The 15,108-nt window shown below is 42.2% G+C and overlaps 1 protein-coding gene across 1 annotated transcript in view; it reads right to left on the reverse strand.

Annotated features, from left to right (window-relative positions):
* Positions 1 to 15,108, reverse strand: part of col6a3 (collagen, type VI, alpha 3) — a 41,279-nt gene that overhangs the window by 15,389 nt on the left and 10,782 nt on the right. Inside the window, 15 exon segments of the mRNA XM_056465275.1 lie at positions 221 to 286; positions 449 to 511; positions 595 to 648; positions 771 to 815; positions 948 to 974; positions 1,072 to 1,143; positions 1,519 to 1,572; positions 1,698 to 1,790; positions 2,066 to 2,211; positions 2,374 to 2,452; positions 2,575 to 2,909; positions 3,064 to 3,675; positions 3,790 to 4,389; positions 4,567 to 5,178; positions 11,671 to 12,276. Coding sequence (XP_056321250.1) covers positions 221 to 286; positions 449 to 511; positions 595 to 648; positions 771 to 815; positions 948 to 974; positions 1,072 to 1,143; positions 1,519 to 1,572; positions 1,698 to 1,790; positions 2,066 to 2,211; positions 2,374 to 2,452; positions 2,575 to 2,909; positions 3,064 to 3,675; positions 3,790 to 4,389; positions 4,567 to 5,178; positions 11,671 to 12,276 — 3,464 coding nt within the window.

Consider the following 15,108-nt stretch of genomic DNA (forward strand, 5'->3'; position numbering starts at 1 on the left):
CATACATTCATTAATTTTCCTTCTGCTTAGTCCCTTTATTCATCAGCACACCAACAAATTAAGATAACGTGAGAGGTGAAGAGAGATAAAGCACTTTTTAAATTTAAGTTTTAATGCATGAACAAGTGCTGTGATTGAGCACACAAAATCTAATTAATATGAAAAAAAGACTGATCAAAAATAGTAGCAAATTAAAATAAAATTAAATAATAGACTATACCGCTGGGCCAGCATCGCCTGGGTCACCTTTTGGTCCTCTCTGAGTGTTGTCTCTTCCTGGGGTGCCCTATAAAATTTCAAATTTACTTACTAAATGTCAACACCAATATCTTACTGAATGAAGTCTCATTCTAAAATAAGACAAATCTATTAATTAAGGACAGACTTCAAGAAAAATCAGGCTTTGTATATATATATATATATATATATATATATATGTTATACATACTGGATCACCACGAATTCCAATCTGACCAGCATCTCCTGCCTGGCCTTTGGCCCCTTTAGGCCCCTAGAAACACAAAATAAGATCAGATAAACACATATTTGTTTGTTTTAAATATATTCCACATGGCCACATTCAACGTTACCCACCCTTTGGCCAGGGTTTCCTCTGTCTCCTGGAGGACCAGCAATGCCACTTGTTCCCTAAAACATTTTAGTTGCAGGCAAAGACAGGCAGCATTAATGTAAACCACTGTACAATTGACTGCTGATAACAGTTGGCAAGGAAAGAAAATCATTAAACATTTGGTCTGAAAGCAGCTGACCTCCTCTCCGTTGATTCCATCTAAACCAATCTCTCCAATTTCACCCTAAAAAAGCAAACAAATCCTTTTAATATGCTGAAATGTGAATGTTATTGTTATTATAGTAACTTACTCTCATACAATTATTTACAATGAACTAATAATAGTTTCAGGTGTATATGTTTAAAGAGTTCTTACCTTTTCACCATTGTATCCTCGAGATCCCTAAATCAAAGGCAAACAAATCATTGGATTATTCACATAATATATTTTAATCATAATGTGTCTTTTAGCAAGTGAAATATAATTAAAATTCACATACTTTAACACCTCTTTGACCTGGGCATCCTTGGAATCCTTGAGTTCCATTTACACCAGGGGGGCCTCTCTCTCCCTGTAAAATTATACATTATTAAAATCATGAGAAATAACATGCCACACGCACGCACGCACGCACGCACGCACGCACGCACGCACGCACGCACACACACACACACACACACACACACACACACACACACACACACACACACACTATATAATGATTTAAATTCATGAATTATTTGTAATTACCACAAAACCTGGCAAATATATGTACTGGATAGTATTATTCTACTCATTAGTATGTGCTGGAAAATAAGTTTAACTGTATGTGTTGAGGAAAAACTACAAACTAGTGAAAAGCTAGATGTTTAGTTAAAGACAAATAAAAGAGGAAATTATGCTTTTGAAATGACATATTTAGAATAAATGATTACTACACACTTACAGGACCACCTTCATCACCAGGATGTCCGCTGGAGCCCTGACCACCAGATTGACCCTATAGATAACCAGATGTCAACATGAGTAAAAGCAAATAATGTTTTTTTTTTTTTTTTTTTTTTTTTTTTTGTAACTGTGTTGCAGCCTAAATATGCTGTTTATTAATGTAAGAATGAATTTTACCTTTTGTCCAGAGACACCAACGGCTCCTCTGTCCCCTCTCTGGCCATTACACTTGCATGGAACAGAACAGCATTCCCGTTCTGCAATGTTATCCTAAAATAAATAAATAAAACTTTAAAAGGAACACTTTATTTTACAATGTCATAGTTAAAAAGCTAAAGTTTTTAAGACCGCATGATGGCAGGCAACTAAACCTAACCCTTATCCTTACCATATTGTAAGTACATATAGTTAATTAATGTTTATCAGCACTTACATGTATAGTTACAATAAAATTATAGCTAACCTTTTTTTAACACCCTTTTTTCAGTGGATTAGTTATTTTGCTTATTTGACTGAGCATTCTTATTTGATAGGACCATTCTTACCAGTTCTTCCAGAAGCTCATAATCCAAATCCATGACATTGACACGCAGTGGTCGTGTATACCTGAAACCACGGCCATATTCCAAGAGAACTGCATCCTCAAATCGTGGCACTCTCTCAAGACCAACAAGAATGAAACTACTGACACCTTAGAAAAAGATTAAAATGGTGGTAACATGTTGTGAGATGTCAAAATCAATTACAAACACTTTGTATAAGTGAGCAGAGAAATACAGAACATAAACAGATACCATGATGAAATCCTGAAATTAGTCAAATGTTTAGTTTTAATATTTGTAATTACTCTTACCAGCGGAACGCATCAGTTCAGTTCGCTCTTTCAGAATGTTGTACTGGGCATCTAATCCATCAGTTAGATGGATTACAACCTTTATGAGTGCAAAACAATTATTTTTTAGTACAGATATTTATTACTAAATATAGAGAGACAATTCATCCAATACGGTTGTATTTTGAGGTTAAAAATGTGTTCTGAATTAAAATAATATACCTTGATAGTATCTGAAGGCCGACTCTTGAATCTATCAGCATAAGCCTTAATTGTTGCACCATTTAGAACAAAAGGTCCACGGTTTCGAAGAGCCTTAAATGGCTCAAGAAGGTCTGTGTATTTGTTGGTGAAATCCAACTGAACAGGCTCTGAGGCAGAGTCCATTGCTAGCATCCCCACTTGTATAGATGGAGCTTGACCAGAAGTGCAACTGATAGACTGTATCTGGATAATCCGTTGGAGAATAGCAGCCACTTTTGTCTCTAATGATCTCTGAGCAGCAAAGATGTTCTGGGAAGACACATCAAACCCCACAAGAACATCCATTTTGCATTCTGCCAGATGTGGAAACAAATAGAGATTAATGACAATCTTGAATAATCCATTGTTCAGAACACTTAGCTGTAGACAATAATAATAATAATAATAATAATAATAATAATAATAATAATAATAATAATAATAAAAATGATAATTATATAAACAAACCTCTTGTTTCCTTTACTCCAGTGCACAGATTTATTCCCTTCACCTCATTATCAAGTGTATCCAAAATCTGCTCATTGAGTTCAGAGAGCTCTTGGAAGGTGCCGGCTCGAGCCACAGTAGTAGCCTCACTCCCCAAATTATTGAGCTCATCCTCAATGTCACCCACCCCAACAGCATAGACACGCACACCAGTGGCTTTGAGACCTAATGCTGCTGATTTACTGTCATCCCTTGACCGTCCACCAGTGACTACCATCAGGATCTGTGGAATTCCCTCATCCTTCCGACTTCCCTTTTCTTTTACAAAGTGGGTTTTCTGAACATGGCGAATCGCATTACCTGTCCTAATTTCCCGACCTCCCTTGTACTCTGCTCGAGTTATGGCATTGATAATGTCATCTTTATTGTTGTAGGTATTGAGGTAGAATACATCAGTCACATCTGTAGCATAATGTGCTAAACCAATTTGAAGTTTGTCTCTTTCATTGAAAAACAGGTCAATTAAATTAAGAATAAATTCCATGACCTCTTTGAAATTGTCTCTGCCAAGATTTATTGAGCCATCAACCAAAAAGACAATGTCAGCAGCCTTGGCCTTTGGGAGATCAGGAGCTAGAGAAAAACAAAGAAAAGAAAGAGAGGGAGAGGATGAGAGAGAACTTTTAGAGCATATTATCATAGATAGCTCATCTAATATATTAACACACATATGTATGCTCCACTTACTTGTTTCATCAATCTCAATGGTTGGTTCCACTACAGTTGATCCACTGAGTCTGGCAATAAACTTGCTCTGTATGTTTGGAAGATTTGGAAAAGAAGGAACTTGCAGCACATCATCAGAACTTGTAGCAATCTGTATCAGTTGTCTTGAGTCTGCATTTTCAGCACCAATTCCTATACAATTGACCCGAGACCCTTTGAGAATTGAGCCGTAAGTAGATACATCAGAGGTTGACCTTCCACCAGTGAGCACAACCAAATGCTGCGACGCTTGTGCAAGACGCACTCCAGCAGAAGCCTGGAGCTCATTTCGAATCACATACTTTATAGCCTCAGCAAGGTCAGCACCACGTCCACCCATGTGACGCAGTCTCTTGATGGCAGAAATGACAGACTGCTTGTTGTCATGGGAGTTCAAAGAGAATTCAGTTTTAGGTCTTTCACCATACTGTACTAGAGCCACACGAACTTGGTCAGGTCGTACATCAAGCTGATCAACCACTTTCAAAATAAAATCACGAATGTGAGCAACACCGCTTTGTCCAACACTGTCAGAGCCATCAATAAGGAAAATGATGTCTTTTCTTCCAAGATTGAGAGGGTCTAATAAGAAAGAAATTTGACATTAATTAATAAATTCACTGCATATTTATTTAGATTATGTTCTTTGATAAAAAATAAACATGAAAATAAATAACAAACATACAAAACTGAGGATCAATTTTTATGCTAATGCTGAGCAACCTGTCATCACTTAATACAAGAAAAAAGGTGGTGTACCTCTAGGCACAGTGGGGGCTGAAATTTCATCCCTGGTCATAGTACTGACTTTGCTTAAAAGTTGTTGCTCCACTCCAGGAAGTTGCTGGAAGTCTCTGATGGTGTATGCTAGTTCTGGACTAAATGAAATTAATTTTAGCTCCTCTGCATCAGCATTCCTTGCTCCAACTGCTAAGGGAGCAACGCGGCTTAACTTCAGTTGGTTAGCAGGGCCAGATACATCATCATTTGACTTTCCTCCAGTTACCAGGATGAGAAACTGTGGCACACCCTCCTCTACACGGCTTCCAGCTGATCGTTGATAGATAGTCTTTGATACATACTCCAGAGCTTTGCCAGTGTTCAGTTCATTGCCACCTTTGTTCCTCAGTCTTCTTATTGCTTGGCGAACTTCCTCCTTGGTAGAGTGCTCATTGAGGAGAAATTCCAATTTGGGGTCATCACTGTACTGCACAACTGAGACCCTCACATTGTCAAGACCCACATCTAACTTCTCCACCACTCGCTGAACCATGTCTCTGATGGCGGGGAACTCATTGCGTATCTTTGATGTGCCATCAATAAGGAAAACAACATCCCTCTTATCTCCACGAGGAATAGGAACTGCAGTTTCTATATTGAAAACAGAATAAAATGTAAACATAACAATAAACACAAAATATTAAACAGACCTTAATACACAAGCTGACAGTCAGATCACAAGATTCACAAACAGGTAAAAGTGTATTAAACTGAGTAGATCTGAATTCTCTGCTTATAGAATGTCAGTTAAATTTGGCTAGTTTATGAATGGACTCATATTTAAGATATTTTGCGTGTTGATTACACCATTTGGAATCAAGTATCCATTATTTGTATATCATCTTATGTTATGTTATGTAATCATGTTTTTAAGACACAGTGTTAAGGCTTGTGCCTTGCTGACTGATGAAGGTCTTTGACTATTGTTGTTATGAAGCGGACAGGAGACAGAGGTAAGGAAACGTTAGGGTGTTTATTAAATGACAACAAGGAGCACATGAAGGATAGCCAGGAGGATCAGGAATGATGTTGGGGTCTTTTCCTCCGTGGCTGGGTAACAGGAATACACGAGGATGGACAGCACACACCAGATACAGCTGACAGAGGATGACACAGACTTGGAAGGACTGGAAGACAGGACGATTCGGGTGGACCAGGAAGACTAGGAGGAATACAAAGAGAACAGGTAAGTAAAGCGTTTGTTTTAGCTGAGGATGACTACGCTGAGTGGTCGCTCAGTTGTCCGCTTTCGTCGAGACGAGCCCGGACAATGAGCGACTGGAGTGCTGTGCTTTTATCTGGTGCTCGTGAATGTGATGCAGCTGTGTGCTCATTAGAAGTCAGGTGATGGTGATCTTCGTGAGTGGGGATCGTGAGAGCCTGACCAATCCGTGACAGTACCCCCCTCCCCAGGGCCCGCTCCTGAGGGCCGACACCTCCGACGCCGTGGTGGTCTCCCTCTGCCTCTAGGCGCTGGGAACTCAGGGTGGCTCTCATGAAACTCCACCATGAGACTAGGATCGAGAATATCAGCTCTGGGAACCCATGTCCTTTCTTCGGGGCCGTACCCTTCCCAGTCCACCAGGTACTCCAACTGGCCACCACGACGTCGGGAACGCAAGATCTCCTTCACTGCGTAGACGGCTCCTTCTTCTAGGAGCAGTGGAGGAGGGGGTTCCTCTTCGTGGTCAGGCTCTGTGGAGGGAAGAACAGGATCGTGATAGGGTTTCAGGAGTGATACGTGGAATGTAGGGTGAATACGGTAGTGAGAGGGTAATTGTAGTTTGTAGGTGACGGGGTTAACCTGTTCCACGATGGTGAAGGGACCAACAAATTGGGGACTTAACTTGCGAGAGGGCAGTCGCATGCGTATGTCCCGGGTGGATAGCCACACCTTTTGTCCGGGTGTGTATCTGGGTTCTTCAGACCTTCTTCTATCGGCGGTTACCTTGCTTCGACGGACTGCCCTCTGCAGATGTGATGAGCCTCGTCCCAGACTCTCTCGCTCTCCCGGAACCAGTGATCCACTGCGGGGACATCAGATGGTTCGCCATCCCAGGGAAAGAGCGGTGGTTGGAAGCCCAGGACGCACTGGAATGGCGTGAGTCCGGTGGAGGGTTGCCGCAGTGAATTTTGGGCATATTCTGCCCAGCCCAAATACTGGCTCCAGGAGCTCTGGTGACCACTGCAGAAGGTCCTCAGGAACCGTCCCACCTCCTGAATCTTCCTCTCTGTCTGCCCGTTGGTTTGGGGATGATATCCAGAAGAGAGGCTGACGGCCACACCTAGGAGCTTGAAGAAGGCTTTCCATAGACGTGAGATGAACTGTGGACCTCTGTCCGACACAATATCTTCTGGAATACCAAATGACCTGAAGACTTGATTAAAGATATTGTCGGCTGTTTCAAAGGCTGTGGGAAGACCTTTCAGAGGGATTAGTTTGACAAACTTTGAGAATCTATCTACGATGACTAGAATACAGGTATTACCTTCTGACGAGGGGAGGTCAGTGATAAAGTCCACTCCTAGGTGTGACCAGGGACGGTTCGGAATCGGCAAGGGATGGAGCTTTCCAGCGGGTAGATGACGTGGGCTCTTGGATTGGGCACAGTCCTTACAGCCCCGAACATATTGCCTCACATCCCTTGCCATGTTTGGCCACCAGAATCGTTGGGATACTAGCGAGAGAGTATTGTTGATCCCTGGATGTCCAGTGCCTAGCGAGGTATGTAAGGAGTGGATCAGATCTACCCGGTGTTCAGGTGGTATGAACTGCCGATGAGGAGGGCATCCCGGCGGAGCAGGGGCTTCCGGAGTGGCAACGACTGGAGGAGCGTTCCAGGTGATCGGACAAATGGAGATGTGTTCGGGAAGAATCTTCGTTGGGAGTTCTTCATGATCGTGATGCTCGTGTAAACGAGAGAGAGCGTCTGCTCTTAGATTCTTGGGTCCTGGACGATAGGAAATGGAGAAATCAAAACGTGAGAAGAAAAGTGACCATCTGGCTTGACGTGGACATAGTCTCTTGGCCTCTTTGATATATTGGAGGTTTTTGTGATCTGTGATCACCTGGAACGGATGTTTGGCTCCCTCCAACCAGTGACGCCACTCCTCCAAGGCTAGCTTGATTGCTAGAAGCTCCCTGTCTCCTATGCTGTAATTCTGCTCCGCCGGGCTCAACTTCCGAGAGAAATAGGCACAGGGATGCAGTCGGGGCGGTGTATCATGATGTTGGGATAATACTGCCCCGACGCCGGTGGTGGATGCGTCCACTTCCACCACGAAAGGAAGATTTGGGTCAGGATGAGTCAGGAGTGGGGCCCTTGTGAACTCCTTCTTAAGAAGGCGGAAGGCTGCGGCTGCTTCTTTGGTCCACTCCAGTCCTTTGGGTTTACCCTTGAGGAGATTAGTGAGAGGTGATGTAATCCTGCTGTAGTCCTTGATAAACCGTCTATAAAAGTTAGCAAACCCAAGAAACCTCTGGAGCTCCTTAATGGAAGTGGGTTCTGACCAGGATAGAACAGCCTCAATTTTCTTCCCATCCATACGTATACCGGTTTGGTCAATGATGTATCCCAAGAAATGAATCGACTTCTGGTGGAATGAGCATTTCTCCGCTTTGAGGTAGAGGTGATGTTCTCTCAATGTGTGTAGGACCTCCGCAACGTGTTGGCGATGTTCGGCCTCACTCCGGGAGTAAATGAGGATGTCATCTATGTACACTATTACAAAGTGGTGAAGAAACTCCCGGAGGACTTCATGAATGAAGTTTTGGAATACGGAGGGGGCGTTGACCAGACCGTAAGGCATGACCTCATATTCATAGTGGCCAGTAGGGGTCACGAATGCTGTCTTCCATTGGTCCCCCTCACGTATTCTTATCAGATTATACGCGCTGCGGAGGTCCAATTTAGTGAAGACTTTAGCTTCTCGGAGCTGTTCCAAAGCGGCTGGTACCAGAGGAAGGGGATATCGGTATTTTACTGTACCGTTATTTAGGACCCTGTAGTCGATGCATGGACGCAGCCCTCCGTCCTTCTTGGCCACAAAGAAGAAGCTTGAGGCGGCTGGTGATTTTGAGTGACGTATGTACCCCTGACTCAGAGCCTCCCTTATGTAATCTTCCATTGCCTGATTCTCTGGAAGCGAGAGCGGGTAGATCCTACCTCTTGGCAACTGGGCATCTGGAACTAGGTCGATCGCGCAGTCCCATGGCCGATGCGGCGGTAGCTGGGAAGCTCTCTTGGGGCAGAAGACATCATGAAAGGAGCTGTACTCCTTAGGAATGTGGATAGACTGCTTCTCAGGAGGACTCTCGACCGATGTTGTAAACAAAGAAATGGGGTTCCGACCTTGAAGAGGGAGATTTGGAAAACAGGTAGGTGTACATCCAGATCCCCATTTCTTTATCTCTCCTGTGCCCCAAGAGATGATGGGATCGTGCTTCACCAGCCACGGGCGCCCTAGAATGATGTCCATATTTGCACCCTCCAGAACCAGAAATTGAATCCTCTCTTGATGTAACAACCCCACTTGAAGAAGGATGTCTTCGCATTGTCGATGGATACGGGTCGAAGATCGAGTGCACTGGGTTATCGGTTGTATCTGGTATATATGCGAGGACGCCTCAGTACGTAGGTGGAGTTGACGACAGAGGGATTGGGAGATGAAGTTCCCTGCTGACCCGGAGTCGATGAGTGCTGTGACAAGGAGAGAAATAGAGGCAGTAGTTATTTGTACGGTGGTAGTAAGTGGTTTACATTGTTCAATATTCGTACTGAATACACTCACTGAAGTCCGAATGGGACGAAGGGGACACTCCATACGGGTGTGTCCACTGACACCGCAGTATAGACACAGACCCCGGGTCAGCCTCCTCTGTCGTTCCGCTGATGTCAGTCTTCCAGACTCTATTATCATGGGTTCTGGTTCTGGAGAGGCTGTTGACTCAGGCGATTGGAGGAGTGCAGACGAGGGGGTGATGGTGTCCTGTTGATAGGAACGGAGACGATCGGAACATCGGAGAGAATGTTGGATGAATCTCTCCAGACCCATAGTATCATCTAATGTGGCCAGCTGGATTCGGAGAGTGGGTTCCAAGCCGAGCCGGTACGTGGTCAACAACGATCTCTCATTCCATCCACTTGCAGCTGCTAGAGTGCGAAACCGGAGAGCATATTCCTGTGTAGATAGAGTACCTTGCTTTAGATGATACAGCTGCTCTCCAGCGGCTACTTCCCCATCAGAACGTCCAAACACCTCTTTGAAATACTCCGTGAAGGTAGTGATGGAATTCATGACCGGCCCGGCTTGGTTCCAGATCGTCTCAGCCCATTTAAGTGCAGGCCCAGAGAGTAGTGATACGATGTAGGCGATCTTTGACTTATCTGTGGGATATAGAGAAGGTTGCATTTCGAATATGAGGGAACATTGTAACAGAAAACCATTGCACTCCCCCGCTCCGCCTGAGTAGGGCGCTGGTCGGGCCATGGGACTGGAAGGAAGGGCCGAAGAAGAAACTGTGGAGGCGGAAGTGCTCGGTGCTGGTGGTGCGTTGGAAAGTGGAGCTGGTGGCTGTAGAATCCGCTTCAACTGGTCCACCAGCTCTTGAAAGTGATCGGGGGTGCTCATGTTGTCGTCGTTATGGGTCCGGGCTTCTGTTATGAAGCGGACAGGAGACAGAGGTAAGGAAACGTTAGGGTGTTTATTAAATGACAACAAGGAGCACATGAAGGATAGCCAGGAGGATCAGGAATGATGTTGGGGTCTTTTCCTCCGTGGCTGGGTAACAGGAATACACGAGGATGGACAGCACACACCAGATACAGCTGACAGAGGATGACACAGACTTGGAAGGACTGGAAGACAGGACGATTCGGGTGGACCAGGAAGACTAGGAGGAATACAAAGAGAACAGGTAAGTAAAGCGTTTGTTTTAGCTGAGGATGACTACGCTGAGTGGTCGCTCAGTTGTCCGCTTTCGTCGAGACGAGCCCGGACAATGAGCGACTGGAGTGCTGTGCTTTTATCTGGTGCTCGTGAATGTGATGCAGCTGTGTGCTCATTAGAAGTCAGGTGATGGTGATCTTCGTGAGTGGGGATCGTGAGAGCCTGACCAATCCGTGACAATTGTGGCATCTGACTTTTAGGTTTTCTAAGGTTTTCTAAGTTTTTCTTTTAGTTTTTCTAAGGTTGTGTATTTAAGGTGCTGTGGCAAGAATTTTCTAAAAACAATAACATTGACGGAGAAGCTGACCACACTTAGTTTAATATTAGCTGCGGTCTGTTGCATTTTGGTAGTAAATCTTAATCTGTCTGGCAGATTTTACACAATTGTCTTTTTCTTATACAAAAAGCAATAGCTAATTAAAACAGTAATTTCACTGGAAACATTGTATTGACATGTTCACAAAAAGAAAGTGAAATAATCATTTATAACGAAAAAAAGGTTTTTGGTTCAAAGAAACTGACCCTTAAATAAAATTAAGAAATCAAATTTTATGCATTTCATGACCACTGCAATCTATATGAATCAATATAGACATGCATATTTGGGAAGACACGCTCATTGAAAATACATGCTTCAGCCTACAATTTTGTGAAACCACAAAAAACGTAATTAACATTTTCCCCCATTATGATGATATTTATAGGGACATAATGATGATCAAAAGATTGTATTTCTGCAGTTCTTTACACAGTACCAAATAAATACAGCAAACCACTTAACAATGTCTTCAATTTGTAATGAAATGTGGTTACTTTGCTTTGTAGCTCATTTTGTATAATTTGTACTTGTGATACAGAGTCCTTTGGTTCAAGTTCAATGAAGCACAGTTTACAAAAGAGATTAAAGCTAAAATTAAAGCTGTAAAATTAAAGTAAAATTACATGATTGCAGTGCACCTATGTTTGCTTGAAAAAACTATTGGTTTGGTTTCAATGTTTATTACTGTAGATCTGTGCACATATTCACAATGAGCCTGGACTGAAATTTCTGCTGGTCTTTTCAACAGTGTTACAGCTACAGCCACCCATAAAACAACAACAACAAACAAACAAAAAACAAACAATTACCGTTACCTGTAGGGTATATGGGGCGCAGTTTAGCTAACTCCTCACTAGATAGCTCGGTCAGGGTGTTGATAAGAGTTTCCTGAATTGTATAAAGTCCAGGCAAGTCATCAACTGAGTAAGCAAATCTGGGAACATAGGATGTCACTTGCAATTCCTGAGTGCCCACATCTCTTGTTCCTATGCTAAGGGGGATGATCCCTGATTGTTTCAGTGCTGTTGCAGGTGGTCTTATTCTGTCTGTTGCTTTTCCTCCTGAAACCACAACAACAAATTGTGGAACTCCTTCTTCTTTTCTTCCACCACGTCCAGAAGCCAGAACTTCACGACTAACAAAGTCAATGGCCTGACCAAGGTTCCGCTGTCTCCCCTTAAGTTGTCTGAGTTCCTTGATGCCATTTAGAACACCTTCTTTAGTCCTATGTGAGTTGAGGTATATGTCTGCATTTGGAAAATCTCCATACTGGACCACACCTATTCGGATCTTGTTCTCACCAACATTGAGATTCTCCACAACCCTGCGCACAAACTCCTGGATAATTGGGAATTCTCTGCCAACACCTTCAGAGCCATCAATCAGAAAGATGATGTCCTTTTTGGGTCCTTCAGACTCCACTAAAAAAAGATAAAACCACATTTGATATAAAATGTTTCTGACAGCGTGAGGGCCTGCATTTAAATATGCACACAGACAGAAAAAACAAAGACATGAATAGTGTTATACACACACACACACACAAAAAAAAAACGTTGCTATGTTGAATTTAAAAACTGAACTCATGGATCTAAGTATGCTATTTACAAAAAAAGTGAACACATGATGTGCATTTATAAATATTTATTAAAAAAACGTTTTTACTGTATTTATATACCACCCATAAAAATGTTGTTGACCAAACTGCTGTACAATCTAACAAATATCAACAAACAGTAATATAATGAGCAACATAAATAACTCCATGGCAGAAAATCTGACATAGCAAAAGTAACTGCACATAAAAACCAGAGAAAAAAAAGATGGGTTATAAGTTTGCCTGCAAGAGTTGTAGAGGCAGTCTAAATAGAAATGAGAATGCTGTTCCAGAGTTTTGGACCAGCAAAGGTAAAACCTTCATTGCCTCACAATTTAATTTAGCCTAACAAACATTTTGTACTCTCTGATTGAATGACTTGAGGTATCTCCCTGGATTTTGAATGGATAGTAAGATGCTGAAACATCTCAAGAATGATCAGTGGAAACAGAATGTACCTGAGCTCAATTTAGAGCTCCACGGCAAAGGCTGTGAATACTTATGTACATGTAATTTTTCAGGTTTTTTATTTTTAATAAAATTAAAATAAAAATAAAAACATTTCCAAACCACTTTAAAGGGCACCTATAGTGAAAAATCTACTTTTCAAGCTGTTTAGACAGAAATATGTGTAGGTATAGTGTATAGGCGGTCATATTGGGGTGATATGAACACACAGAGTCCTTTTTTTTCAATTTAACAACATAAAATCGGTGGACCAATTGGAGCGGTTTTTAGACCAACCGCAACTTGACGTAGGAGTGCGGTCCCCCCGCCCACCGAATTGATTGAAAGGTGTGTAACATGTCCCGGTAGTCACGTGTATAATTATATCAACAAGAGAAGACGAGCGCAAAGTAACCGGGAATAAAAGGTCTGTTCAGTTTGCTAGGATCATCAATCGTCATCAAATGTGATCAAGAAGAGTGAGTTTTACAAGTTTAAAATGTTTTAAAACAGTGCATGTGTGTAATGAATTACAGTGATTTACTTCAGCTTTACTTCATCAGCACAGCCTCGAGTCAGAACAATTATGAAAGAAGACGCTTCAATCCCGGTTTGTGGACGTTAAATCAGGTTTATTTTGTACATTAACATAACAGATATCCATGCAGCAGTGGAGATTAACCTGTATCCTGTCACATTTGTGTGCAAAAGGAGTGCAAAGGTAAAGCGCGCTGACTGTATGTATGTGCGTATCATGTCAGTGCTGCGTATGTATGTGTGTGTGTGTCTGTGTGTGTGCTCGCGTGAACTTTGTAAGGACATTGTGTGTGACTCATCGTTGTAACTTAACACAACACATGCATCAAATACTCATTGGTAAAGTTCTTACTGTAGTATTTCTCACAAACGCTACATGTGATCTGCTTCCTTTATGTCTGTTTGTTGCCTGACGCAGCCAAGGATTAAGGCACACAGAAAGGCACATAGAAAAGGTGGGCGGGGAGGACTAGCCTTAAAGGCGCAGTACATCAAAACCACCACCCAGTGCAAAAATGTATAAAATAGAATCTTATAAAAGGTATAATAAAAAATCTGAAAGGTGTTTTAACACAATTGGCCATAATGTGTGAATGAGAGAGGAGGATGGGTGCATGGGTGTCTCCCAGTATTGGATTGCGGCTGGAAGGGGATCCGTTCCGTAAAACATATGCCTGAATAGTTGATGGTTAATTCCGCTGTGGTGACCCCTGATACATGAAGGTCTAAGTCGAATGAATGAATGAATGAATGAAATACATCAAGAACAGGATGAGGATAATTATACTTGTTCCTATGGAAATTTGTCTTTGACATGTAAAACTAGGTAAACAACATCATGAGACTGAAAAAAACATTTTTTAAGAAAACTAGGCTTACTTGGTGTCAATCATGTTGCTAAGGTGTGAAAGGTGGTTGTATGATGAGACTTATTTACAACCAATATAAAAATATGTTGGACCAATATAAAATTGAGGTTCACAGTTGTAAACAAATCTTTGAAAAATACCTCCTTGAAATTGATAAATCACATTTCTTTACAACAAGCTAAAGATTTAAGGAACATCAATAGTTTTAGAAAAAGGTAAATATACAGTACTATATGCAAATAAGTTTAAACAAATAGTGATCTAGTTCAAACAGCAACAACAACAAAAACTGGAAAGTAAAGACTAAAAGCAATACAAGCATTGATTCTTACCTGTTACTGTTGTAGGTATTGATGTAACTTCTACAAGTGCTGTGTTAATGTTTGATAAAAGCTTCTGTTGGACAGTGGAAAGATCACTGAATTCTCTCATTGACAGTGCATAACTAGGCTTATGGGAGATTCTCTGGAGTTCCTGGCTGTCTGAGCTCCTTGACCCTATCGCAAAGATAAGCACTTCCATCTTCTTTAAGGATGATGCAGGAGTGTAAACATTATCAAATGACCTTGCGCCACTCAGCAGAATAAGCAACTGAGGAACACCTTCTGCACGTCTGCCTCCAGAGGAGGCAGTGAAGACATTGTCCCTCAAGTACTGCAGAGCTGCCCCCGTGTTGAGGGTCTCCCTCCTTTGTGTCTCAAACCCCTGACCATGTCAAGAACATCCTCCTTTCTTGAGTATGTGTTCAGATAGAAATGAGCCTCTGGGTCTCTGCTGTACTGAACCACAGAGACACGGTCTCT

Source organism: Danio aesculapii, chromosome 9 (genome assembly GCF_903798145.1).
Source record: "Danio aesculapii chromosome 9, fDanAes4.1, whole genome shotgun sequence".
Taxonomy (NCBI): domain Eukaryota; kingdom Metazoa; phylum Chordata; class Actinopteri; order Cypriniformes; family Danionidae; genus Danio; species Danio aesculapii.